Source organism: Lucilia sericata, unplaced genomic scaffold (assembly GCF_015586225.1).
Source record: "Lucilia sericata isolate MDLA Ls3-8-SP2 unplaced genomic scaffold, ASM1558622v1 Contig000117F_arrow, whole genome shotgun sequence".
Taxonomy (NCBI): Eukaryota; Metazoa; Arthropoda; class Insecta; order Diptera; family Calliphoridae; genus Lucilia; species Lucilia sericata.
This window is the reverse complement of record NW_023994149.1, coordinates 414,955-441,308: the sequence shown is the minus strand read 5'-3', so window position 1 is coordinate 441,308 and position 26,354 is coordinate 414,955. Positions and strand designations below refer to the sequence as shown.

Sequence of the window (26,354 nt, the reverse complement as noted above, 5' to 3'; positions counted from 1 at the left end):
AAGAAAATCTATCAGATAGCTCTGTGTACGATGTCAGATCTAAAAAAAATTTGGTCTAATACATATACATACGTATAGAATTTTCAACTCCTTAAATTTTACCACCAAGTAAGGTAAATTCCTGATTTTTTAACTTTATATGTATATTGACTTAACTTACACGTCATATAGTATAACAACAAAAGTTACATTACCACCAACAAGTTGATATAAGTTCAAAAAACATAGTTGATATAAGTTCAAAAAAGAGAAAAAATTTTACTTACACACACTGTTTCTCTCTTAAAATACAGTAAACAAAAATTAAAAGAACCAAATAAATACTCAGCTACTAAAAACAGCTGTTTTGCTCATAACGTCATCAATAGGTTTGCCGGCTTTTTACCGATTGTGTATTATTGTACAATATAGTATCATTTTATTATGTCTCTCACCCAGGGGGCCAGCTGATTGTGAACCAATTTGAAACGCATACCTCCTATACTATAGTAGAATAAGTTTTATTGAAAAAACAAAACAAAGCAATATTGCCCACAATCAAAAACAATCAAATAAACACTTTAGAAGAGACAATAATACTAATAATACGTTACTCGTTCAATACAAATTGAAAAAAGAGTGTTGTTTTGTTCTTTTGATTGTTTGGGAAGCAAAAAAAAAACAAAAAAATCTGCTCAAAACACCTTAAAAAATCATAATATAAAAGTGGTTCTATAAAAACTCTCTTTTTTCTCTTTTGTAGTTTGTTTTGTTGTTATATTTATCGTTTTGTGGGATTTTGCACAAAAGTGAAAAAAAAAACAAAATTAAATTCACTCAAACATTGAGTATTTGATATTGTTGCAAATATTTTAGTATGTTAAAAGTTATTGAAGTGTTAACAACGTTTAAAAAGTTAGTTTATTACTTGTAAAAAAATCAAAAGAAAATTAATAATTTATTTTTTTTTAATATAACAACGAAAAAGTGTTAAGTGAAATTAAATTGCCGAATAAAAAAAAAACAAATAAACATTGAAAAGTTATAAAGTTGTTTTTAAAAAAAGAGGATTTTATCCATTTGTTGGCAGAAGTGGAAAATTACAAGGTGTTTTAAATTGATTTTATTTAAATTAAATAAATTTTTTATGATTTTTATATTTTTTTCTTTATTTTTAATGGTAAGTTGAAGGGAATATTGTTTTATTTTTTTTATGTGTGTTGTGCGTTTTATTGTGAAATTCGTTTTTTATATTTGTGTTTGATTTAAAATTTATAGTTTTTTTAAATACCTACTTGCCACCTCAAGTTTGTGTCTATGTACGGTTTTCATGTCTTTGAATTTATGATGAAATTAAGAGAAATTCTATAATTATCTTATCGGGGAATTTAACCTTTTTTTAAGAATCGCCAACAGGTGTTTGCTGGGGGATTTTGTAGTCTAAATTAATGATATTATTGTTATTGTTTTAGAACGTTGGTTATTTTTTTAATTGGTTAGGCAGAAAGCGTTTTGTTTAAATTAAATTTATAAAAATTTAACTTTGCCTTACAAAATTTTCTCTGGTTTTGAGTGAAAATTTCGTGAAACATTTCTTGAACATTTTCTAAACAAAAATATGTGCAACCGGAAATTTCGGGTACGTCCGGCATATAAACCACGCATTGATTTATAAACTTCTTGCAATTTTGTTTGAATTGAATTAGTCATTACGTTTGTTAGATATGAAAATATTACTTATTGACCTCATGAAGAAAATTTAATGTGGATGCTTATAAGATTCTATTATAATCTAACAATGTCCGTTCATCCATCCATCTGTTGAAGTCATGATGGATACCAAAGAGATTAAATTGACTTCTTGCAATTTTGTTTGAATTGAATTAGTCATTACTTTTGTAAAACATCAAAATATTACTTTTAGAACCCATAAAGATTATTTAATCTGGATCCTTATATGATTCTATTATAATCTAGCAATGTCCGTCCATCCAACTGTTAAAGTCACTATAGACACCAACGGAAAAGACCCAAAGGATTAAATTTTCTGAAAATGTTATCCAAAGATAAGAAATTTTATTTATTGCAAATAAAGCATATTACTTAAAGAAAGAAAAATTTATTAGAAAACGTCCGTCCATCCACCGTTTAAAAGTAAGACAAATACTAAAGGTAGTAAACAAATGAACACAAATTCGAAAAGAATATTTACTTAGAATGTTGAGATATGTATATATTACTTAAACCGACAAAATGTTTTGACTTAAGATAGTATATAAGAATAACTAAGTGATCTTTCATTATCCATTAATATTTGCAAAGCAATTATTACTGCCAATAACTTCGTATTCATCAGCTGTTTAATGCATTATATGAACAAAGGAATATCTTTGGAAGCAAGAAATTCAAATCTTTTTTTGATTTACTCCAAATTTCATTACTTATGCAAAACACATACATATACTCGATTTGCTAAAACCAGACTTCAATTCTAAAGAAAACTTAATTACAAATATATATTTCTCACTCTAATTATGATGAAATTACAAACAAAATAAAAACCACACATTTTCATGGCTTGTAAACTAAATAAAAAAAAACAACAAAAAACAAAAAACAAATCTTGAAATTTCAAATACCTTACTTGGCAACAAGTTGAAAACAATATGAAATAAAATGAATTGAAATTTTTAAAACGTACCACCTTATGTGACGTCATTTTGGCCAGCATTCATTCATTTACACATTTTATTGATTTAAACAATAACAACAACTACAATGAAAAATAAGTCTAAAATCAAAACAAGAACAACAACAACAATAGACATAATAAAATAAAGAATTGAAAATTGAAAACAACAGCAAACCATTAACACCTTTTTTGATAACGTCTTTAAACATCTTAACTGGCTTAAACTAACCACATATTTGCATTACGTCTGAGACCAAAAGATGAAAAAAACACACACACTCACACAAAATCAAACCTACTTGCTAATTAATAAAGTTCATGCTGTTTTAATACGGCTACTGTATTTTATTGAATTCTAAATTTATGCTTTAAAAAAAAAAAAACATGTGAACTTAATTTACAATTTATTATTTTATCAACAATGAATTGACGTCTGTTCCTGGTCTTCTGCTCAAGGGAAAAAAGTTTCCATTTGGTGTTTATAAATTAATGTTTGATCTTTTCTATTTAATATTGTTAGTTTAAATATAGCATAAAGTAGTTAAAAATAGCACTTAATTTTACTGGTATTTATTTATAAAAATATTTTAAAGTTTAATTTTAAATTTGCTAAAAATAATTATAGACAAAAGATTAATGTGCAGATAATAAAATTAAATCAATAGCTATAAATTGTTTATGACTAAATCTTAGTATTTTGGCAATATGTGGGGTAAGATAAGGAATTGAAGAACCTGTTCATAGGCTTAGTTAAATACACCTGTCCCTCGTTTTGCACGATATATTCTGTTATATATAGTATTTTTTTAATATAATTTTATATGTTTTAATGTGAATAACGTAACAAAGCAAACAAAAGAAAAAAATTTCATTTTTGTATTTAAGAAAATTAGAGTACTTATATTGTTGAAGTACTTAAATGGGAAATTCCCTTTCTAATACCATTACTAATGTTGCCAGAATAAGATTTATTATCTGTATTTTATTAAAAATGTAAATCGAGGTATTCCCTCGATTTACACGAGAAATAAAAAAGTCGTGTTAAATCGAAATCGTGTTAAATCGAAATCGTGCAAAACGAGGGATAGGTGTAGTTAGTTAGCTAGTTAGTTAGTTAGTTAGTTAGTTAGTTAGTTAGTTAGTTAGTTAGTTAGTTAGTTAGTTAGTTAGTTAGTTAGTTAGTTAGTTAGTTAGTTAGTTAGTTAGTTAGTTAGTTAGTTAGTTAGTTAGTTAGTTAGTTAGTTAGTTAGTTAGTTAGTTTAGTTAGTTAGTTAGTTAGTTAGTTAGTTAGTTAGTTAGTTAGTTAGTTAGTTAGTTAGTTAGTTAGTTAGTTAGTTAGTTAGTTAGTTAGTTAGTTAGTTAGTTAGTTAGTTAGTTAGTTAGTAGTTAGTTAGTTAGTTAGTTAGTTAGTTAGTTAGTTAGTTAGTTAGTTAGTTAGTTAGTTAGTTAGTTAGTTAGTTAGTTAGTTAGTAGTTAGTTAGTTAGTTAGTTAGTTAGTTAGTTAGTTAGTTAGTTAGTTAGTTAGTTAGTTAGTTAGTTAGTAGTTAGTAGTTAGTTAGTTAGTTAGTTAGTTAGTTAGTTAGTTAGTTAGTTAGTTAGTTAGTTAGTTAGTTAGTTAGTTAGTTAGTTAGGTTAGTTAGTTAGTTAGTTAGTTAGTTAGTTAGTTAGTTAGTTAGTTAGTTAGTTAGTTAGTTAGTTAGTTAGTTAGTTAGTTAGTTAGTTAGTTAGTTAGTTAGTTAGTTAGTTAGTTAGTTAGTAGTTAGTTAGTTAGTTAGTTAGTTAGTTAGTTAGTTAGTTAGTTAGTTAGTAGTTAGTTAGTTAGTTAGTTAGTTAGTTAGTTAGTTAGTTAGTTAGTTAGTTAGTTAGTTAGTTAGTTAGTTAGTTAGTTAGTTAGTTAGTTAGTTAGTTAGTTAGTTAGTTAGTAGTTAGTTAGTTAGTTAGTTAGTTAGTAGTTAGTTAGTTAGTTAGTTAGTTAGTTAGTTAGTAGTTAGTTAGTTAGTTAGTTAGTTAGTTAGTTAGTTAGTTAGTTAGTTAGTTAGTAGTTAGTTAGTTAGTTAGTTAGTTAGTTAGTTAGTTAGTTAGTTAGTTAGTTAGTTAGTTAGTTAGTAGTTAGTTAGTTAGTTAGTTAGTTAGTTAGTTAGTTAGTTAGTTAGTTAGTTAGTTAGTAGTTAGTTAGTTAGTTAGTTAGTTAGTTAGTTAGTTAGTTAGTTAGTTAGTTAGTTAGTTAGTTAGTTAGTTAGTTAGTTAGTTAGTTAGTTAGTAGTTAGTTAGTTAGTTAGTTAGTTAGTTAGTTAGTTAGTTAGTTAGTAGTTAGTTAGTTAGTAGTAGTTAGTTAGTTAGTTAGTTAGTTAGTTAGTTAGTTAGTTAGTTAGTTAGTTAGTTAGTTAGTTAGTTAGTAGTTAGTTAGTTAGTTAGTTAGTTAGTTAGTTAGTTAGTTAGTAGTTAGTTAGTTAGTTAGTTAGTTAGTTAGTTGTAGTAGTTAGTAGTTAGTTAGTTAGTAGTTAGTTAGTTAGTTAGTTAGTTAGTTAGTTAGTTAGTTAGTTAGTTAGTTAGTTAGTTAGTTAGTTAGTTAGTTAGTTAGTTAGTTAGTTAGTTAGTTAGTTAGTAGTTAGTTAGTTAGTTAGTTAGTTAGTTAGTTAGTTAGTTAGTTAGTTAGTTAGTTAGTAGTTAGTTAGTTAGTTAGTTAGTTAGTTAGTAGTTAGTTAGTTAGTTAGTTAGTTAGTTAGTTAGTTAGTTAGTTAGTTAGTTAGTTAGTTAGTTAGTTAGTTAGTTAGTTAGTTAGTTAGTTAGTTAGTTAGTTAGTTAGTTAGTTAGTTAGTAGTAGTTAGTTAGTTAGTTAGTTAGTTAGTTAGTTAGTTAGTTAGTTAGTTAGTTAGTTAGTTAGTTAGTTAGTTAGTTAGTTAGTTAGTTAGTTAGTTAGTTAGTTAGTTAGTTAGTTAGTTAGTTAGTTAGTTAGTTAGTTAGTTAGTTAGTTAGTTAGTTAGTTAGTTAGTTAGTTAGTTAGTTAGTTAGTTAGTTAGTTAGTTAGTTAGTTAGTTAGTTAGTTAGTTAGTTAGTTAGTTAGTTAGTTAGTTAGTTAGTTAGTTAGTTGGTTGGTGAGCCGAATACCCAAGTTCCAGTGGTTTACTTTTACATATTTTTTCCATATATTGATTGGATGATATCTGTCTGACTCATCGGTGTTAAACTGCCCACTGAACTACATATTTCTTTTATTGGTCAATTCACATGGTTTTTACGAGACAACACTATACCTTTAAATTAACCCAGAAGAATGTAGTACATACAGTACTGCGTGTGGCTTTTATATTGTTTGGAAATATGACAGTTTTCGAATAAATGATAAATTTTAATATATATATAAAAATTATGTTTGATAACCAGGTATGAGTTAGCAAATTTTTTTGTCAGACACTTACTATATCGTATACATATGATGAATTTTATCAATAGCACGTTTAATAATTAAAAATTTCTTTATCATTCATTCTTATAATATAAATATTTTCTATACTTCGAGGGCACAATTTGTCTCCTACTATGTCCGAAATCTTTTGATCCTCTGGTTATTCTATTTTCGGGATTAAACGAAAAATGTAATAAGTTATAAAAATATTTAAAACGCCAAATATAAGTATTAATAAAATAATATCATAAATATAAATATTAGTGACTACTTAATAAATAGCAAGTAGTTATTATGTCTTATGTTTTATTAAAGGTTCTTATCAAAAATTGTTTGAAAACATTTCAATATCACTTTTTAATTGTTGATTTTAAAGTATATTGCTAATGACCAGTTTTAGTTTATAGCTAAAGGGTGTTGCAATATTTTCACAAAATTTAAATTAAAAAATAAAAAAAAATAGTTCGCGGATATAAATATAAGTAACAGAAAGATTCTAATAAATATTATTTTTGGCAATTGTTTAAAAATTTTAAAATATAATTTTTTAACAATTTTTACAACTAAATATCAATAAAACTCGCTAAAAAAATTTTTAAAATTTCAATAAAATACAGTTATGAGATAAGTTGATAGAATACAACAATTAATTTTGTAATAATTATTACACTTTATTGACTATACCTCGACATTACTCAATCACTCAATAATCAGCAAAATTCATTTGCTAAATTTAAATAAAATCACACATTTAAATAAAACCCACTTGTAAACGTGTAAACTAATAAACTATTAACAGCGAATTAATTAGTTAATAAAATACAATAAAGCTTAAGCTCAAAACAAAATAAGTAAGAAGTTATTGTGGGCAAGGCCGACCATATAATATCCTACACCAGTTAGAAAAATATAATGTCATTTATTTTCTATAATAAAGTATTTAAGTTGAAATGTATCTTGCTTTATATATACTTAAACCATTTATTGTTGAATAAAATTTTGGACATTTAAGTCATATTTTGAAGGGGGCTTTGTATAGGGGCTAGGGTCAAGTGAGGCTCTATCATTATAAAATTCATCAGGGTCATCAAGGCTAGTATAGAACTTTCAGCTTTTGCAGCTTTTTGTCGAGATACGAGTATATTAAACAAAATTGTAAACTTAAGTGCCCTATTCGAGGGTTTCAGTTGTATGGGGGCTAGGTGAAGTAATGGACCGATGTTAATCTTTTTCAATAGGCTTCGTCTCTACTTCAATAGAAGATCATGTACCAAATTTCATTGAATTTTCTTCAAAATTGCGAATCAAAGTACGATTACAAGGTTTACATGGACGGACGGTCAGATGGATGGACAGACATACGGTCTGACAGATGGACGGACAGACGTACGGTCAGACAGATGAACGGACAGGGCTAACCAGGGCTGGGAATAGGACCAATATTATTGTGCGTTACAAACATCAGCACAAACCAAATATACCCTTCCCACTAAAGTGATGTAGCGTATAATAAACAAAAAAACCCCTAGACTTAAAGACGTCTAAGCTTTTAGAATATTAAATAGTTTTGTTTTGTTTCCATACTAAACAAAAAAGTAACATCATGATATCAGGTGTAAAATATATATTTTTAGATTTATAAATAAAACACGCACAGTAAAACCTTGTGATTTCAAAATTTTCAAATTTTCATAGAGGCATGGCATGAGTTTCATTGTATAGAAAAATAAAGCTAGAAAACACTTTAACACTCGCCTTAGTGACGTTATTAACAGCTTTTTTTTTCTTTGATTCTGGCTTTCATTAAGATAAAATATAACAATTTCATTGTATTTTATTAGTATTTATACAATTTTATTTACATTATTTGTGGAAAAGTTAAAATATAAAATAAAAAAAATTCGCATGATTGGAAAAAAACATGTTGATTGTAAAATTATAGTAGTGGAAAAAAATGTATAAAGTTAAGATTTGTTTTACCTTTCTAAACCAGCGAAAACAGCGATTAATATTTAAAAATAATCAAATGAAACGTTAAACACAATAATACTCATTAAATTTGGAAAATCCCAATTTAATAATGAGGGGATTTTTTGTACAAAACTGTTGTAAAAACAAACGAAATTAGAAAAAAAAATCAAATAAAATTCCAATTTTGTTTCAAATCATATTTAGACGTATACACAAACCAACAACTATTGAGGAGGGAGATTAAGCAAACTTAAAGCTATAACTTAACAATAGATAGACGGACGCAACTTTACGTTGGGTTAAGACCACTGTTGTAAGGTATTATAAACAGCAGGCATAATACCATCTCATCTCTGATGTAAATATTTTTAGAGCTTGACAAGAAATTCTCATTAAATAGCTCGTATACCACATTAACTCTTCACACTCCTCTAGTTAGTTAGTTAGTTAGTTAGTTTGAAAGGAGGATGTATATACATCAAATCCGAAGAAATACACCTAGGCCTCTATCGGGCCTAGGTGTATTTCTAACTTGTTCAATCTTACCCAAAAAAAGAATACATTAACCAAAGCGAAACTTTAAGCAAATTTTTCCATAAAGGAAATTTTTAAAGTTTATTTTTTTTTTTTGCCATTTAAATTTTTGTTAATAATTAACATAAAAAAATATACAAAACTAATTTCACAACTTAAAAAAACAAATAATTACATATTTAAATATTTGTTGAACAAAAAAAAAAAAATAAAGAAAAATAAAAACGCACTCACACAAATAGTAATAAATTATATTTATTTGAAAGCTAATATACTCTTCTACTTTTTTTTGACAAAAAAATAATAAACAACAATAACAACAGGTGTTAGTTGCTAATCGAACGCAACTGACAGAGAGATACCAACAAGACGGCCAACCTAAAACAACGATATTTTCTATTAGGCGAGCAGCCGTTGCCAATAATACGGCCGCAGCAATTGCAACATTATAGTTCACAACACTACAAAACGAGGCAACCAAGGCAGCTAGATTTAAACAACAACAACAACAATAACAAATTGTTTGAAAGACAACAACAGCCACAACTAAAACAACAATTACTACATACGACCATCAGTTGCTGTCATAATTGTAACTGTTGCTGCAAAGGTGATTGTAGTGTTGGTCGTTGTATTTGTTGTTGCAGTCGTCGTCGTTATTGCTGTTGCATGTTAACGCAAAGTTTCACGCATAAAAGCCACAAAATTACCACCTTAACAACAGACAGTTATAAACAACTATTTGTTTTGATTACCATGTTATTAACAGTATTAAGTGTACAGCCATCAACATTTACAATGGCAGCACCTATGCAACAGCCACAACAGTATCAGTTGACGCAACCGCAGCTACAACCACCAGAACAACATAATTTACCATACGATTTACTTCATCAACAACCGTCGTCGCAGTTATATGAAATTTTGTTGGCTGAAAAACAACAATTGGAGACTGATAAGATAAGAATGCGAAGGGAGGAGATGGAAAATGTGGCCGATTTGGTGGATGTGGATAAGGTCTATAAACGTCAAACAAATTTTCATGATCGTTATCATATTATAATGCAGTCTCAGACGATAAATTGGTATAATCCTTGTGGTGGCATTCATAAAATGGACGAAAAACCGGTTAAGCGTAAGAGACCTCCACCGATTAAGAAGGTAAGTTTTGAAAGAGCTTTATAAAAGCTTTCTTAGTTTTTATTATAGAACAGTACAGTTAGTATAGAACAGTAGCAAAATTATGCATTTAACTGTACATTAAAATTTTAACCCGAAACCATAGCACATTTTTAGCTAAACACAAATCTGGCCTAGGAACTTTTCTATTACTTCAAAATTTTGAGTTATCGTTTTAAAGTTCTAAAGCTTTTAAAACCGTTTTTGACAATATTTAAGACATTATAAAAGCACAAAAGAAAATGGTTTTTGATCGTATCTTCTTCGAGATATTATAAAGCTTGAAACAATCTTAAATTTTTAAAAGCTAAATTTTTAACTTTACTTCGCCTCCATTATATGACAAACTTATACGACAATATTTGTCAAAGCTTCTTTCAAAAAGCACTTTTCGATTTGCCTAAAAAGATCTCTTGTAATTGATACCGTCCGTCATTTTTTAAGTTAAGATATCTCAAAGAAGTAAAAAGATTTAACAGAGGTAAAAGCTTTATTTTAAAGTTGACAGATTGGCAAAGCAAACTTTGTAAGTGTAGGTGTTATTATGATGTTATAAGGTCTCAAATATGACCAAAATCAAACAAAGACATGATATTCCTGAAGAAATTCTGAAATTGTTCAATCTTACGACATGATAACTCAAAAACCTAAGGTGATGGAGAAATTCGAATACTACACAGCTTTAAGCTTTATAAAAAACATGTTTTGCTTTCCAGGTTTAGATTCTTTTTAAATTGTATAGGCCTGTGTAATTTAGATAATTTCTTGTATTAAAACATTACGAAAAGCTTTTATCTTTTCTCTTTTTCTTTTTTTTTCAGGAACTTCGAAAACTTCAGAATACCACAGTGAAATATTATAATTTTATTAAGGAGAATCTACATGCGATCAATATAGGTAACATGAAACAATGGGATTCAGCTGCGGAGAATTACTCTTTTTTGCCAAAATTAAATACTAATTCAAGTGTAAGTATTATAATTATTACTTGTTATCATACAAATATCAAATAAGCTCCTTTTTACATAAACGGAAAAAGATATATTTCATAAATGCGGAAAAAATTGTATTTAGCAACAGTTTAACAAAAAATATTTTTAAAATAGCGCTAAATTATAGCGGATTATAACCATAAATATAAAAAGTCGTAAAAGCTAAAGGTAAACTTAAAATCAACAAACACGAATTCATTACTTTACTGCTTACTATTGTTGCTTTAGAAAAACTAAACTTTCTTCACCGACAACTTTGGCTTTTTGAACATTCACTAATATTCTCAACACAACTGTTTGAAACAATTTAAAATCCACATACTACCACTTGTTTTCTTCCCTACGTTGTTCCTCAAAAGAAATGACGACAGCAACAATGAAAATTCATGTCAATGTTCTTTTTTGTTTAAGTCAGCTACAATGTTGTTGTTATTATTTTTATAATTTTTTTTTTTTATTTGTACCTTACTAACCATAATTGTTGGCACGTTACCCTGGGGGCGTTGATTGAGTAGTTTATGAATTTATTCTTTCATTCTCTCTCAACATCATCATTTATCTTTAGATACTCGTACTCGCAACGACTGACAGACAGGCTGGCAGTCTCATAACCATCCATACACACATATTTGATCGTTGTTCCTCTTATGGATTGTTGTATGATTTAGGTGTCTTGTTAACCAGTTGTTAAATATCAGTTTCTTTTCACTTGTCCCTCAGTCGTCCTTTATTTTACTTCCCTCTTCATTTTTTTTTTCTTTATTTAATGATTACGACGTTGGGGTTTTTGCAAATACTCGCATACATTTTGGCAGGTTTTAATGTACTTTTTATTTATTTTCTTATTTGAAGGATGTTTTTTGATAATGTAAAAAGTTGTTTCTTAAGTAGTGCAAACTGTATAGCCATAAAACTTGTAAGAATGCCGCCATAAGTAGTAGTGATTTTATTTTTTGTTAAGGTTTTAAATGTGAAAATCTTTAAATATATTTTTTTGAAGAAAAATCAGCACGAAAGTGGGTTTTAAATCAGGGGAGAGAAATATATGATAATAAAGATCGTTTTTTTTTTTTTTTTTGGTATTAATGTGTGTGTGTGTGGATCCTGCCCAAGCGTTTGGGGGGCTAAATTGTGTTTTTTACTTATATTGTTTTTTTTCCTCATTTTTATATTTTGTATGAAAAATTTTCGGTTTGGGGCGGTGGTAATTTCCCTTCCCCCTGTAGATCCGTGCCTGTTTTATACATATATATTTAAAGCAGATTGAATACAAAGTAATGAAATCCGAAAAGTCTCGTACTCTATCCAGAATGTTACTTAAATTCACTAGATTTCTTGTGCGATGTAGAATGTTATCATCGAAAAAGGAAAATTATGATCAATTTCACTCTATCACGAATTCGTCCCCTCAATCGATCAATCACTCGATCGATCAAGATCTTAATAGTGTTTAAACTCTGATTCCAAACATCGAAAAAGGAAATTTATGATCAATTTCACTCTATCACGAATTCGTCCCCTCAATCGATCAATCACTCGATCGATGAAGATCTTATTAGAGTTTAAACTCTCATTCCGATCATTCTCGAATGCTGCGAGTTGAACTCAGGCTGTTGGCAATTAAAGTTAAAGTGCTCTCTTGTTAGCCAGACATGAAGTTTGATAAAGTTTTCAGAATCAGAGTGAATGATGTAGTATGTATGTGTAACTTACTGAATGAACTGCAGTGTTGGTTTTAGCGGTTTCTTTGAATGTGTCAATGTCATACCAATAACTATAGAGTTTTTGAGGCTGAAATATAATAGTCTGTAGGACACTATATGATATCTATATTCGTAACAATATAAGAATGTTTGACAACACCCGGGCGACCTTATAATACCACTTCCCCTTTGCTAATGTAATAATGATCTATTAAGTATGGTTCGCGCTGCATAGAAACTACTATGGAAATGAAATAGACTTTGACTTTGACTTCAATAATTTGGTCACATTTGTAAAGTTATTCCACCTTCTCTGCGAATGCACTGCTCTAGACGCCAATAGGAATAGATTCCTGGGCAAATACATTATATACAAACTGTATTATCTGGGTTCAGACTCAACGACCCCTACATATAACGACATTACGATGCAACTGACCGTAATACGCAGTTTAACATATAAGTATATGATCTCTAGTATCATGTGTATATGATCTAGTTCAAGTCCAATAATTATCAAATCAAGGGCGAATAATATGTTATTATTATTGAGTATCTGGCTTGTTTTTAAGCTTTTAAAAGTTAATAATATTCTTTATGATTTGCTTCTTTTAATTTTATTTCAAATTTCTTTACAAAAACTTACAAGGTAACCAACAAACAATAGAACAAACACAATACAAAAAACTTGGGTTTTCCCACTTTTTTAAACTCTTTGCAAAAAAAGTACCGGCCAGATATACATACAATTACCGTACAATTGTTATTAAAATTAATTCAAAGACAGAAAAACTGTTATAATTTAATTTACTCAGTTATTTTTGTTCAATACAAAAAAAAACAAACATAAGTTTTTTTGCAATTTTTTTTTAAAAATAAACCTTATTTTCTACTTACTGTTACTTGATAATAATTTATTTTTAAACCTCGATGACAGTATAAACTTTTAATAAGAATATAGAAAATTTACTTATTATGCACCCTCCAACTAAGTATACATCCAATAAAATAATATTTGATAAACAATAATTTTAACGCCAAAAACAAAAACTCACACAATTACTTGTATACTTAATTATTAGGAAACATCAACATTAAATTGGAATTTCAGAGAAATTCTAAAACTCAACACAAATTGACGTCAATTCAAAAACGGTGTTTGAGTAACCACAATAACAAACCCTTTCTTGGCACCTTCACATAAGTGAATAAAACTTAAACCAGCATATTCAATATACGACAACAGCTATAAATGAAATCAGCGAAAAACAAAATCAATTTACTTACAATTTTATATTGATTTTTCAGCAAATACAAAAAAACTCACTGAATAAAATGAATCATAACAATAAACGAACTACAGGCAGACCAACGCTATGTTTTCGTCTAGCATGTGCTTTTTTATAATAAACATTGTTTGAATGTGTACCAAACATTATTATGACTATAGTTATTTTTTTGGTGGGATTCCCTGCGAATGATAGATCAGGGGGCTCGCTGACAGCTGCCAACACACCCAGTAAGCAGCTACACAACTTGACATACTCATACTCAGGCTTTATTGAAATCGCTTAAATTTCATTACGTATATTTTTAGCACAATGAACAGAGAAACAAATTCTATGAAATTACACCTGATCCTCTTTAGGCGGCCTTTAAGCACCTTATCCAATAAATTTCATTAAAAATTTTTGATAAATTTTCTTTTTAGAGAAAATTTTTAATCAATTTCCTTTTCTTATAGAAAATTTTCCTTAAGTTTTCTTTTTATAGAAAATTCTTTAAATTTTCTTTCTATAGAAAATTTTCTTTAAATTTTCTTTCTATAGAAAATTTTCTTTCTATAGAAAATTTTCTTTAAATTTTCTTTCTATAGAAAATTTTCTTTAAATTTTCTTTCTATAGAAAATTTTCTTTAAATTTTCTTTCTATAGAAAGTTTTCTTTAAATTTTCTTTCTATAGAAAGTTTTCTTTAAATTTTCTTTCTATAGAAAGTTTTCTTTAAATTTTCTTTCTATAAAAATTTTTTTTAAATTTTCTTTCTATAGAAAATTTTCTTTAAATTTTATTTCTATAGAAAATTTTCTTTCTATAGAAAATTTTCTTTCTATAGAAAATTTTCTTTAAATTTCCTTTCTATAGATAATTTTCTTTAAATTTCCATTCTATAGAAAATTTTCTTTAAATTTTCTTTCTATAGAAAATTTTCCATAAATTTTCTTTCTATAGAAAAATTTCCATAAATTTTCTTACTATAGCAAATTTTCCATAAATTTTCTTTTTATAGAAAATTTTTTAATAAATTTTCTTTTTATAGAAAATTTTCTATTAAATTTTCTTTTTATAGAAAATTTTCTAATAAATTTTCTTTTTATAGAAAATTTTCTAATAAATTTTCTTTTTATAGAAAATTTTCTAATAAATTTTCTTTTTATAGAAAATTTTCTAATAAATTTTCTTTTTATATAGAAATTTCTGATAAATTTCGTTATTATAGAAATTTATCCATAAATTTTCTTTTTATATCAAATTTTCCATAAATTTTCTTTTTATAGCAAATTTTCCATAAATTTTCCTTTTATAGAAAATTTTCTAATAAATTTTTTTTATATAGAAAATTTTCTAATAAATTTTCTTTTATAGAAAATTTTCGATAAATTTTCCCTGTTAGCAGTCTCGTGTTAAAAATCAGCAAATTTGATTTATTACTCGTAAACTAAGACTGAAGTGTATGAAAAAATAAATTATACTTATCGCATGAATGAAATTTTTATTGTTTGTTAATTCAACGAACTTGCCTTTCCTCCCCCTCTCTTAATCGACAAACAACTGACAAAGCCGGTTGATGGTGGCGATGAAACGTCACAACACATTCATTTATAATATAATCGTATTACTGTTGTTGTAGTATATTTGAAAATAAAATGACGACTACGACAATACGTTATTTATTTACTTTTCATATTATTACCGCACAAAAATGTTTAAACGATATTCCAGTGAAACAAAAAAAAATTTAAACACGTTTTCTATTGATATACTTAGAACTAAAACTGGTAAATGCTGTCAATAATTAATTAATTTTATTTATTATTTTAATAACGATATTTTTTTCAATGAATTATTTATAAATTCTATAAATATTGTTTAATTTCCAGTTAACATTTAAACCAACTAGCGTCACTTATTGTTACTTGTTCCTACAGCAATCAGTTCAAGTTCATTAAACTTTTTTTTATATTATTTTTTGCATGAAATGTGCAAGTTAAAGGGAAATAAGCTGTAAAAATTTCCAATGGAAATTATTTGTTTTCTAAGCTCTATTATAATAGTTTTGTCACGTGAGTATCACTGGACATTATTACATTTAGTATGACTTATTCAATATGAATTTGTGCTACAGACATGGCATGACTATTTTTGTAGCATGATTTTCTAAACAACAAATTGTAGCAGAGCTACATGTTGTATATCACGTTTGCTAGAAACTTTTACGGTTCAATTTTATTTTGCATATTTTGTGTTAAAATTAATCATCGCTATTGCTTTTGAGAATGGTTTGTATGTATGTATAAAAAAACTACATACATATGTATGTATTTCACTGTAATGAAAACTTTGAGAATTTTAAATATTTTTGCAATTAATAATAAAACAAAAATGTTATAACATTTTTCGATAAATTTTCTCTTTATAGAAAATGTTTCACTATTTTTATTCTTTATAGAATTTTCAAACATTTACTTTTAAATAAATTTTTCTATAAAGTTTCTTTTATAGAGAATTTTCGCTAAATATTTTTTTTCGATAGATTTTTTTTTTGAGAAATTTTCTTTCTATAGAAAATTTTCGATAAATTTTCGTTCTATAGAAAATTTTCGATATATTTTCTTTCTATAGCCAAATTTTCGATAAATTTTCTTTCTACAGCCAAATTTTCGATAAATTTTCATTCTATAGCCAAATTTTCGATAAAGTTTCTTTCTATAGCCAAATTTGCGATAAATTTTCTTTCTATAGCCAAATTTTCTATAAATTTTCTTTCTACAGCCAAATTTTCGATAAATTTTCTTTCTACAGCCAAATTTTCGATAAATTTTCTTTCTATAGCCAAATTTTCGATAAATTTTCTTTCTACAGCCAAATTTTCGATAAATTTTCTTTCTATAGCCAAATTTTTGATAAATTTTCTTTCTACAGCCAAATTTTCGATAAATTTTCTTTCTACAGCCAAATTTTCGATAAAATTTCTTTCTAAAGCCAAATTTTCGATAAATTTCTTCCTATAGCCAAATTTTTGATAAATTTTCTTTCTATAGCCAAATTTTCGATAAATTTTCTTTCTACAGCCAAATTTTCGATAAATTTTCTTTCTATAGCCAAATTTTCGATAAATTTTCTTTCTACAGCCAAATTTTCGATAAATTTTCTTTCTACAGCCAAATTTTCGATAAATTTTATTTCTATAGCCAAATTTTCGATAAATTTTCTTTATATAGAAATTTTTTAATAAATTTTCTTTCCATAATAATATTTCGATAAATTTTCTTTCCATAATAATATTTCACTAAATTTTCTTTCTATAGAAAATTTTCGATAAATTTTCTTTCTATAGCGAAATATTTCGATAAATTTTCTTTATATAGCCAAATTTTTCGATAAATTTTTCTTTATATAGCCAAATTTTTCGATAAATTTTCTTAATATAGCCAATTTTTTCGATAAATTTTCTTAATATAGCCAATTTTTTCGATAAATTTTGTTTATATAGCCAAATTGTTCGATAAATTTTCTTTATATAGCTAAATTTTTCGATAAATTTTTCTTTATATAGCCAAATTTTTCGATAAATTTTCTTTATATAGCCAAATTTTTCGATAAATCTTCTATATTTTGCCAAATTTTTCGATAAATTTTCTTTATAAAGCCAAAATTTTCGATAAGTTTTGTTTATATAGCCAAATTTTCGATAAATTTTCTTTATATAGCCAAATTTTCTATAAATTTTCTTTATATAGAAATTTTTTAATAAATTTTCTTTTCATAATAATATTTCGATAAATTTTCTTTCCATAGAAAATTTTCGATAAATTTTCTTTCTATAGAAAATTTTCAATAAAGATTCTTTCTATAGAATAAAATAAAAAAAATTTTCGTACTATAGAAAATTTTCGATATATTTTCTTCTCCAAATTTTCGACAAATTTTCTTTCTATAGCCAAATTTTCGATAAATTTTCTTTCTACAGCCAAATTTTCGATAAATTTTCATTCTATAGCCAAATTTTCGATAAATTTTCTTTCTATAGCCAAATTTTCGATAAATTTTCTTTCTATAGCCAAATTTTCGATAAATTTTCTTTCTACAGCCAAATTTTCGATAAATTTTCTTTCTACAGCCAGATTTTCGATAAAATTTCTTTCTAAAGCCAAATTTTCGATAAATTTCTTCCTATAGCCAAATTTTTCATAAATTTTCTTTCTATAGCCAAATTTTCGATAAATTTTCTTTCTACAGCCAAATTTTCGATAAATTTTCTTTCTATAGCCAAATTTTCGATAAATTTTCTTTATATAGAAATTTTTTAATAAATTTTCTTTCCATAATAATATTTCGATAAATTTTCTTTCCATAATAATATTTCACTAAATTTTCTTTCTATAGAAAATTTTCGATAAATTTTCTTTATATAGCCAAATTTTTCGATAAATTTTCTTTATATAGCCAAATTTTTCGATAAATTTTTCTTTATATAGCCAAATTTTTCGATACATTTTCTTTATATAGCCAAAATTTTCGATAATTTTTCTTTATATAGCCAAATTTTTCGATAAATTGTCTTTATATAGCCAAAATTTTCGATAATTTTTCTTTATATAGCCAAATTTTTCGACAAATTTTCTTTATATAGCCAAATTTTTCGATAAATTTTCTTTATATAGCCAAATTTTTCGATAATTTTTCTTTATATAGTCAAATTTTTCGATAATTTTTCTTTATATAGCCAAATTATTCGATAAATTTTCTTTATATATCCAAATTTTTCGATAAATTTTCTTTATATAGCCAAATTTTTCGATAAATTGTGTTTATATAGCCAATTTTTTCGATAAATTTTCTTTATATAGCCAAATTTTTTGATAATTTTTCTTTATATAGCCAAAATTTTCGATAATTTTTCTTTATATAGATAAATTTTTCGATAAATTTTCTTTATTTAGCCAAATTTTTCGATAAATTTTCTTTATATAGCCAAATTTTTCGATAAATTGTCTTTATATAGCCAATTTTCTTTATATAGCCAAATTTTGATAAATTTTCTTTATATAGAAATTTTTTAATAAATTTTCTTTCCATAATAATATTTCGATAAATTTTCTTTCAATAGAAAATTTTCGATAAATTTTCTTTCTATAGAAAATTTTCGATAAATTTTCTTTCTATAGAAAATTTTCAATAAAGATTCTTTCTATAGAAAACTTTCAATAAAGATTCTTTCTATAGAAAATTTTCAATAAAGATTCTTTGTAAAAAAAAAAAATTTCGATAAATTTTCAAAACTTAATTCATTTAATAACAATGTCTAAAAAATAAACCAATTTCTTGTACTTACAGATTTCCCTCCGTCACTGGCATCGACAATTGCAGATCTACGTGGCAGCTTTTGAATATCTCCACCGCGCTCAATTGCATTTCGACTATCTAAAAGACAATCAGAAAAGTCCGTTTGCTAAAGAACTAAATCTGCTAATGATAAATGCTCGCAATATTTTGTGTAATATAGAACATGCCATCAATAATACCACCACACGCAAAAGGGCCACAAATATCGATTCACTCTTCATAAATCGCACTCGAATGGAAGGCATACTTAATTTTGCCACCAATATCAAATATGTATCACCCTTGAGGTGGCATGAAATTAGAACTGGTGACAAAAGTTGGACAGTTAATGTATTAGATTTACGTTTTGCCAAATCTCATTATTATGTTTTTTTGCGCAAATTAATGAAAACTCTAAGAATGCATACAAAAAGACCGGGACCCATAAAACTGGGCAGAAATGCAAATCAAAATAAATCAAAAAATAAACAAAATCAGCAGCTACAGCAACAAAGGAACAGGCAAAATGTTCACGGAACAAAATTAAGACATTCAAAGAAAAATTCGAATAAGTATTAAATAAATTTATAAATTTTGTAAAATGGTTAACGAAATACTTAATCTCGTCTACATTAGCATTCACATTTTAAACATTTCCCTAATTTATATTTGTCATTATTATCGAATTGAATTTTATATTAGTTTGGGTGAATTTTTTTTAAATAACTTGAAAACTATTTCAATTGTATTATTTATATATCATATCTTTATTTATCATTAAATATTATTGTTATAATTTAAGTACTAATCATAATCTCATTTTCAGGAATGAGTGGTTTCACAGTTTCTTGTTTATAAGAAAAAAAGTTTTAAAATTGGCAGTTATATAATGGCATCTGAGATACTTTTTATATTTTTTTCAAGTCGCTGAAACTGTGAACCTCTTAAAATATTTATATTTGTTAAACGATTTTCCATTATTGTTATTTATAAGACATTTTTTGTATTTATATTATTTAAAATGGAGCTGTGATATATTTTTTTAATAAATTTTTTTAATTAATTTTAATTGTATGTATTTATGAAAAATGAAAATAATAAATAACAGCTAAAAACACAAAATATATTGAAGTTTTATTTAATGCACAAGCGCAAATTAAATTTTCTGTTTATAGAAAATTTTCTAAAAAATTTGTTCTATAGAAAATTGTCTGTAAAATTTTTGGTTTATAAAATCTTCTATAAAATTTTCTATAAAGTTTTTTATAAAATTTTCTATAGAATTTTTTATAAAATTTTCTATAAAATTTTTTATAAAATTTTCTATAAAATTTTTTATTAAATTTTCTATAAAATTTTCTATAAAATTTTTTATAAAATTTTTCATAAAATTTTTCATAAAATTTTTTCTATGGAAAATTTTCGATAAAGTTTTTCTATAGAAAATTTTTGAAAAATTTTTTTCTATATAAAATTGTCTTTAAATTTTTTCTATAGAAAATTACCTATAAATTTGTTTTTATAGAAAATTTTCCATAAAGTTTTTCTATAGAAAGTTGTCTATAAATTTGTTTCTATAGAAAATTGTTTATACATTTTTTTCTATAGAAAATTGTCTTTAAATTTTTTCTATAGAAAATTGTCTTTGAATTTTTTCTATAGAAAATTGTCTATAAATTTGTTTCTATAGAAAATTTTCCATAAAGTTTTTCGATAGAAAGTTGTCTATAAATTTGATTCTATAGAAAATTGTCTGCAAATTTTTTTCTATAGAAAATTTTCTATAAATTTTTTTCTGTACAAAATTTTTAATAAATTTTTTATATAGAAAATATTTGATAATTTTTTTCTATAGAAAATTCTCAATAAATTTTCTTATTTTAGAACATTTTACAGAATATTTTTCCTAAATTTTCTTTATAAAACATATTTTGGTTTTTGCTGGGTTTCTCTTTATAAAAAATTTAATTCCGTTTTCAATTTTTAATTTTTTTATACCAACCATAAAAAAAGAACAGAAGTTATGTTGTTTTTGACATTCCGTTCAAAACACCTCGAAATATATGTATGTCTTAGATCCAGAAAAGTATATATGTATATACTGGATCCTCATTAGATTCTAAGACGATCTAGCCATGTCCGTCCGACTGCCTGTTGAAAACATGATTGGGTCCGAATAAAAAAGCTAAAGGGCCTAAATGTTCGGCAAAGACTTCTTATTGATGGAAATTGTTTGGTATTGAAAATGGTCGACATCGGTTCACGGTTTCTCCTGGGCCCCATACAAATGACCCCCGGAATACCGTTTAAACAGTTATCATCGGCTAAAAAAATACCACTTTTATGTCGACAGAAACAAGTTTGATCAATACTATAACCTCTCTACAAAATTTTATGGCAATCGGGCCATAATTGACCCCACCCCTAATATAAGGTCCCATTCAAAAAATGAATTTAACGTTCATAACTTGCTTTAAAATGCCAGTATACCAATGAAATTTTACCTGAAAGAGTGTTATATTAACCGAAATCTCTTTACAAAATGTAATGATGATTGGTCCATATCTGACAGCAACCCCGCCCACGGTCCCCTTCAGAAAATGACTTTAAAGCTCATAGCTGGTCTTAAAATGCAAGCATATAGAAGAAATTTTACATAAACCATTTTTATATTAACCGAAATTTCTTTACCAAAATTTTTAACAATCGGTCCATAAGTGACCCTATCCCCCATATAAGATTTCTATCAGAAGATGTTGTGTAAAAAAAATAATGTCCAGTCTAAAAAGTTAGTACTTACGTATAAGTCCTTATTTGACTCCTTCTAAGTAATGCAGGCGGTATGTAGTAGTCATTGAAAAGTAAGTTCTTCAGTGCTTATTAGTCATTAACGTGTTTTTGCTGGATAGCTTTTACATTAATATTTTTATACAAAAAAAATTTCATTTTCAATTTGTAGTTGGCTTTAAATAACCCATTTAAACCTTTAAGCCATTTCCTCTCATTTACACTTATCCATTCCTACAACTACTGCACAAATACAATTTTCTTTTCATACAAATATTAACAAGATTTTATTAAATATTTAGATTTGAATGTGAGTATTTCATTTCTCAATTAAATACCATACGAAAAACATTCATCACTATTGACTGACCATTTTTCTCTTATCACAAATTAAACAAAAGTCGTACTGGAACGGGTGAGGAAAGAAAATAATAAAAAAAAAGAGTTACAAACACTTTTCTTTAAATTGTTAATGCGTTGTATTATATGTAGTTTCATCAGTTCCGTGTTCTTTGTGTTAAAGTTTATTTTCTTTATTCCGTCTTTTTGTTTTTGTTCATTATTTAGACAAATATTTTTACGCCTTAACAACAAGTTGTTTGTCAATATTTGTTCATTTCGATTGAGCATTCGATCTAACGAGTTGAGCAAGTGTATGTTTCAAAAAAAAATATCTTACAAAACGTTCTTTTCACTCTCTTTATTCTTTCTTTTTTTTTTGTTATTATTTGAATTTAGTGTATTGATCGTTATTTAATGACCCTTTTTTCACACATGTAATTATATGGTAAATATAAGTATGTATATATGTATGTATGTAGATAGAAAGTGTATGATGTTGGGCTGCTTATATTTGTTGTTTTGTTTGCATTGGGAAAATAAAACAAAAAAGGGTAAAATATATTATTATTATTCCCTACATTAAAGGACTTTGGCTCACCGCCTTTTTGGTTTTGTTGACATACGTTTTCTTTCCTTTCCAATCCATTTCATTCAGTGTTACAAAACACTTCATTATCTTATGAGTTTTTGTTTGATTTGTATTGTATTTGCTTTTACTCTTTCTTTTTCGTCAATTTTAGTTTAATAAAAGTGATCACACTTAACAGCGGAATGTGAAGAGTAAATAACTTTCTTTAGTATTTAAAAAAAACAACAAGTAAGAAAGTAAACTCTTTCAAGTTCGACTATATTATGCACTATACTTTATTCCCGGGGAATAAAGATGCTACCAATACCTCTAGTCTACCGGGACTAGAAACTGGAGATGTTTAATGACTACTTGGAGTTATTTGACTCGCAGTTTGATCAGAACACTTATCTTATCCCAAATTGCAGAAATAGAATGTTGTTTAAAGGACTGTTGCACGTTTAAATTCATATCTTCTGGATAATTTATTTCCACTACTACTCCATAGAGAGGCTGTGGAAATACATGGTGGGGAATAAACTGATATTACAAATATTGGATCAAATGTTGTCATGCTTTAAGATATCGCTTTAAATGAATTGTCGCAGTTGCTGATTGATGTTTATCCCTTCTAGAGTTAACTCAGAATCACATAGACTGATCCTGTTGCAAGGTAATAAATCTTGTCAATGTAATGAAGCTGTACTCTGGGCTATCAAATATGATGTCTAGGCACAGTTGCCGAAACGTACGACCATCAGTAGTATGGTTGTGTGTCTTTCAATGATAGGAATCATTAAGGTGTAGTTTGTGACACATCGGGTGTTGGATACGTCCCCATCTACTGATTCTACTAACCTATATATTGTTGTTATATATACGTGTCATTCCTCAAATGGGCAAGGGATTAGGTAGGTTGAATACTTTAGTAAAGTGCTTGATCGGGCCAATCATGTTTATGTTCGATCCGAAAAGTGGAATTCAAATTTCAACTGCCGTGGAAAACTTGTAATGGGACTGCAGATTACTCAATGGATTACACCGACACCAATGTATTCATTGATCCTGGTGGTAATTCCAACTATTTAATCGTATTCTAAGATTAGATTTAACCCGAATGATTGGCAGTAATAGAGAAATCTAAACTAGGAATAATTAATCTTAAGGAGATTAGTCATCCCACTCACAGTTGAGCAACGCCATAGAATTTTCGTGATTCTACCAATTGTTCTGTTACTCCAAGTGCTCGTGATAGATTTTCTTTTAAATTCACTCTCGTTGCAATTGTCGGGTTCCCTTTTCTCAGGTATATCTCTGGCATTACTACTGGATAGACCTGGATACCAGGTGATACAGTCGGCTATGAATGAAACTGTTACGTCTTCAATCAGTCGATATCATTATAATTGAGAGGTGTAGAAACAAAGGCAGCAATCTTCATTTCATCCATAATCTTAGCTAAAAACTTGGGACCCCATTTGCCAACAAACTTCTTCACCCTATTGCTCATAGCAATTTAGTCCGCTAGCTAGTGCTTTAATCTGGAAGATCATTGTTTCCGGGAGTTTAAATATAGATTTTTAAGGCCGACTTATAACCAGTTTGGTGCCTTCCATGTATGAAAAGTTGACCGTTAATGTTCCATGAGATCAGTGACTTGCCTTTCCGACCAGTTCTGTATCTGGTATGAAATCCGTCAAATGGGACTGAGATAAATTAAATCTTTGAAAAATATGGACTAACTGCAGAAGGTATCAAATATTGTATGCTCCTCAAATATAAATTACGTTTATTGCTGCATTTTGTTGCCTGAAAAAAATTCCCTGGAAGATATACAATTTTTATAATTTTTTCCGTTATAATAACAACTTTGAGTGATTCCAGCTGCAAATAAAATTAAACTTAAAAATTTTTATAAAATAAATATTTCATAATTTAGAACAATTGCAGTTAAAACAGATGTTGGCCTTTAACTTTTTTCTGCTATTACACAATAATTGTTGTTGTCTGAGAACGAGCAGTAGTAATAGTTGTCTGATTTTCATTTTTCACCCATAAAACAATTTGACCACACAGGCGCCACAGATAGAGGAACACATGTAAAAAAACAACACACGTGAAAAATAAGTGTGTTTTATTTAGTTGTTTTTATTTTGCTTTTTCAAGTGCCTCTTGTAACTGCCTCTCACATCCATTCAATTGTTATCCTATTGAGTGTCTAATGAGCGTTATAAATCTATGTCCTTTGTACAACAATTGTATTAACGATCATTTTTTTATTTGTAATGTTATTGTTACTGTTGTTGTATTCATTGACAATTAAATATTATATTGTTGTTATTATTGTACTTAAACAGAATTAAATTGAATTGATATAATAGATTGTTTGTGTGTGTGTGTGTGAATATCATACAATGTACAATATATCAATGTGCGATCATGATCATCACGATCATCTGCCATGAGAGAGAAGGTAGTACGTGCTGTGTATGACTAACAGGCCTTAAAAACAAATCACAATTTTAATTTTTTTTTTGTACTTTTTTTTGGAGAAACAATTGTACTTAAAGTGGTCAGTTATTGAGCATGAAAGTAATAAAAAGGGAGAGTTATTTTTATATGTATTTTATTTGTTTTGGGAGATTGACATACATTTTTCACACCTTTGATGTTCAACCGCTATTGTGGATGAATTATTGCCTCTTTTGTTTTTACAAATTTTGTACAAAATTAAAGGACATTTGTTACGAAATTGATAAATATGCATGAGAATAGAATATACAAAAAATAGTAGTAGAATTTGGATTTATCTTTGTCACAGATTTTACATTATTGAAAGCAACTAATTCCTAAGAAAAAATTTTAAAATATTAAATTAAAAGTTAAACATTTTATTTTATATTTTTTTAATATTTATTTTAGTAAAACAGTATTAGTAATGTTAATCATATTTACATTTTGTATTTTTACTAAACAAAATATTCAAATATTTGTTTATATTATTTAGCATCAGACATTTAAATTTAAATGTTTTAAATGCCTTTCAACAATAACATTAAAATAACACTTAAATAAAGTAGCTTTTCTTATAATCTTAAGTGACTTGTCAATTTACTATATAGAGCGTGATTGCCTCTACCAATTTAAAACTCATATAAAATAAACAACAAATCGCTAATTTTTTTCGTAACTTTAGATACTTGACACAAACTGTTTTTATAGTTTACAAGAAATAGTGTTAACTTAGAATTTAAAAGAAAATGATTCATATGGAAATTATATTTTGGTGAAAAAAGTAAGACTAATAGTGATTTAGATTTTTATTATTTTTGCTATAAAAATTTATCTTAATTGAAGTAGAGGTGCTTAGTTTTTTATGTCTATATTCAGATATTTAATATTTTTTTAAATATTTTGAAATAAATGCTTAAAATTTTTATAAAGGAAAAAAACCATATGACTTATTGCCTGGTTTATAAAAGCACGTAATAACAAATGCCAAATTTGTATTTATAATCGGTTTTATTACCTCGTGGAACCTGCATGTAAAAAATATGCTTTTACTCGTATATGTCCGTAATATTTGAACTAAATATT

The 26,354-nt window shown here is 26.7% G+C and overlaps 1 protein-coding gene across 1 annotated transcript; it reads left to right on the top strand.

Moving 5' to 3' along the window:
• Nucleotides 1–1,145: 1,145 nt before the first annotated feature.
• Nucleotides 1,146–19,992, top strand: LOC119600580. The gene is made up of 4 exons (XM_037950904.1): nt 1,146–1,159; nt 8,906–9,743; nt 10,583–10,729; nt 19,073–19,992. Exons 2-4 carry the CDS (start codon nt 9,252–9,254, stop codon nt 19,637–19,639), a joined length of 1,206 nt encoding a protein of 401 aa, XP_037806832.1. The 5' UTR covers nt 1,146–1,159; nt 8,906–9,251; the 3' UTR covers nt 19,640–19,992.
• Nucleotides 19,993–26,354: the final 6,362 nt, after the last annotated feature.

Excerpts from the sequence above, each read along its gene's own strand:
- LOC119600580 (XM_037950904.1), top strand. The coding sequence starts at position 9,252 with ATGTTAACGCAAAGTTTCACGCATAAAAGCCACAAAATTACCACCTTA. Across the intron at positions 9,744-10,582 it reads GACCTCCACCGATTAAGAAG|GAACTTCGAAAACTTCAGAA; the intron begins GTAAGTTTTGAA and ends TTTTTTTTTCAG. Across the intron at positions 10,730-19,072 it reads AATTAAATACTAATTCAAGT|ATTTCCCTCCGTCACTGGCA; the intron begins GTAAGTATTATA and ends TTGTACTTACAG.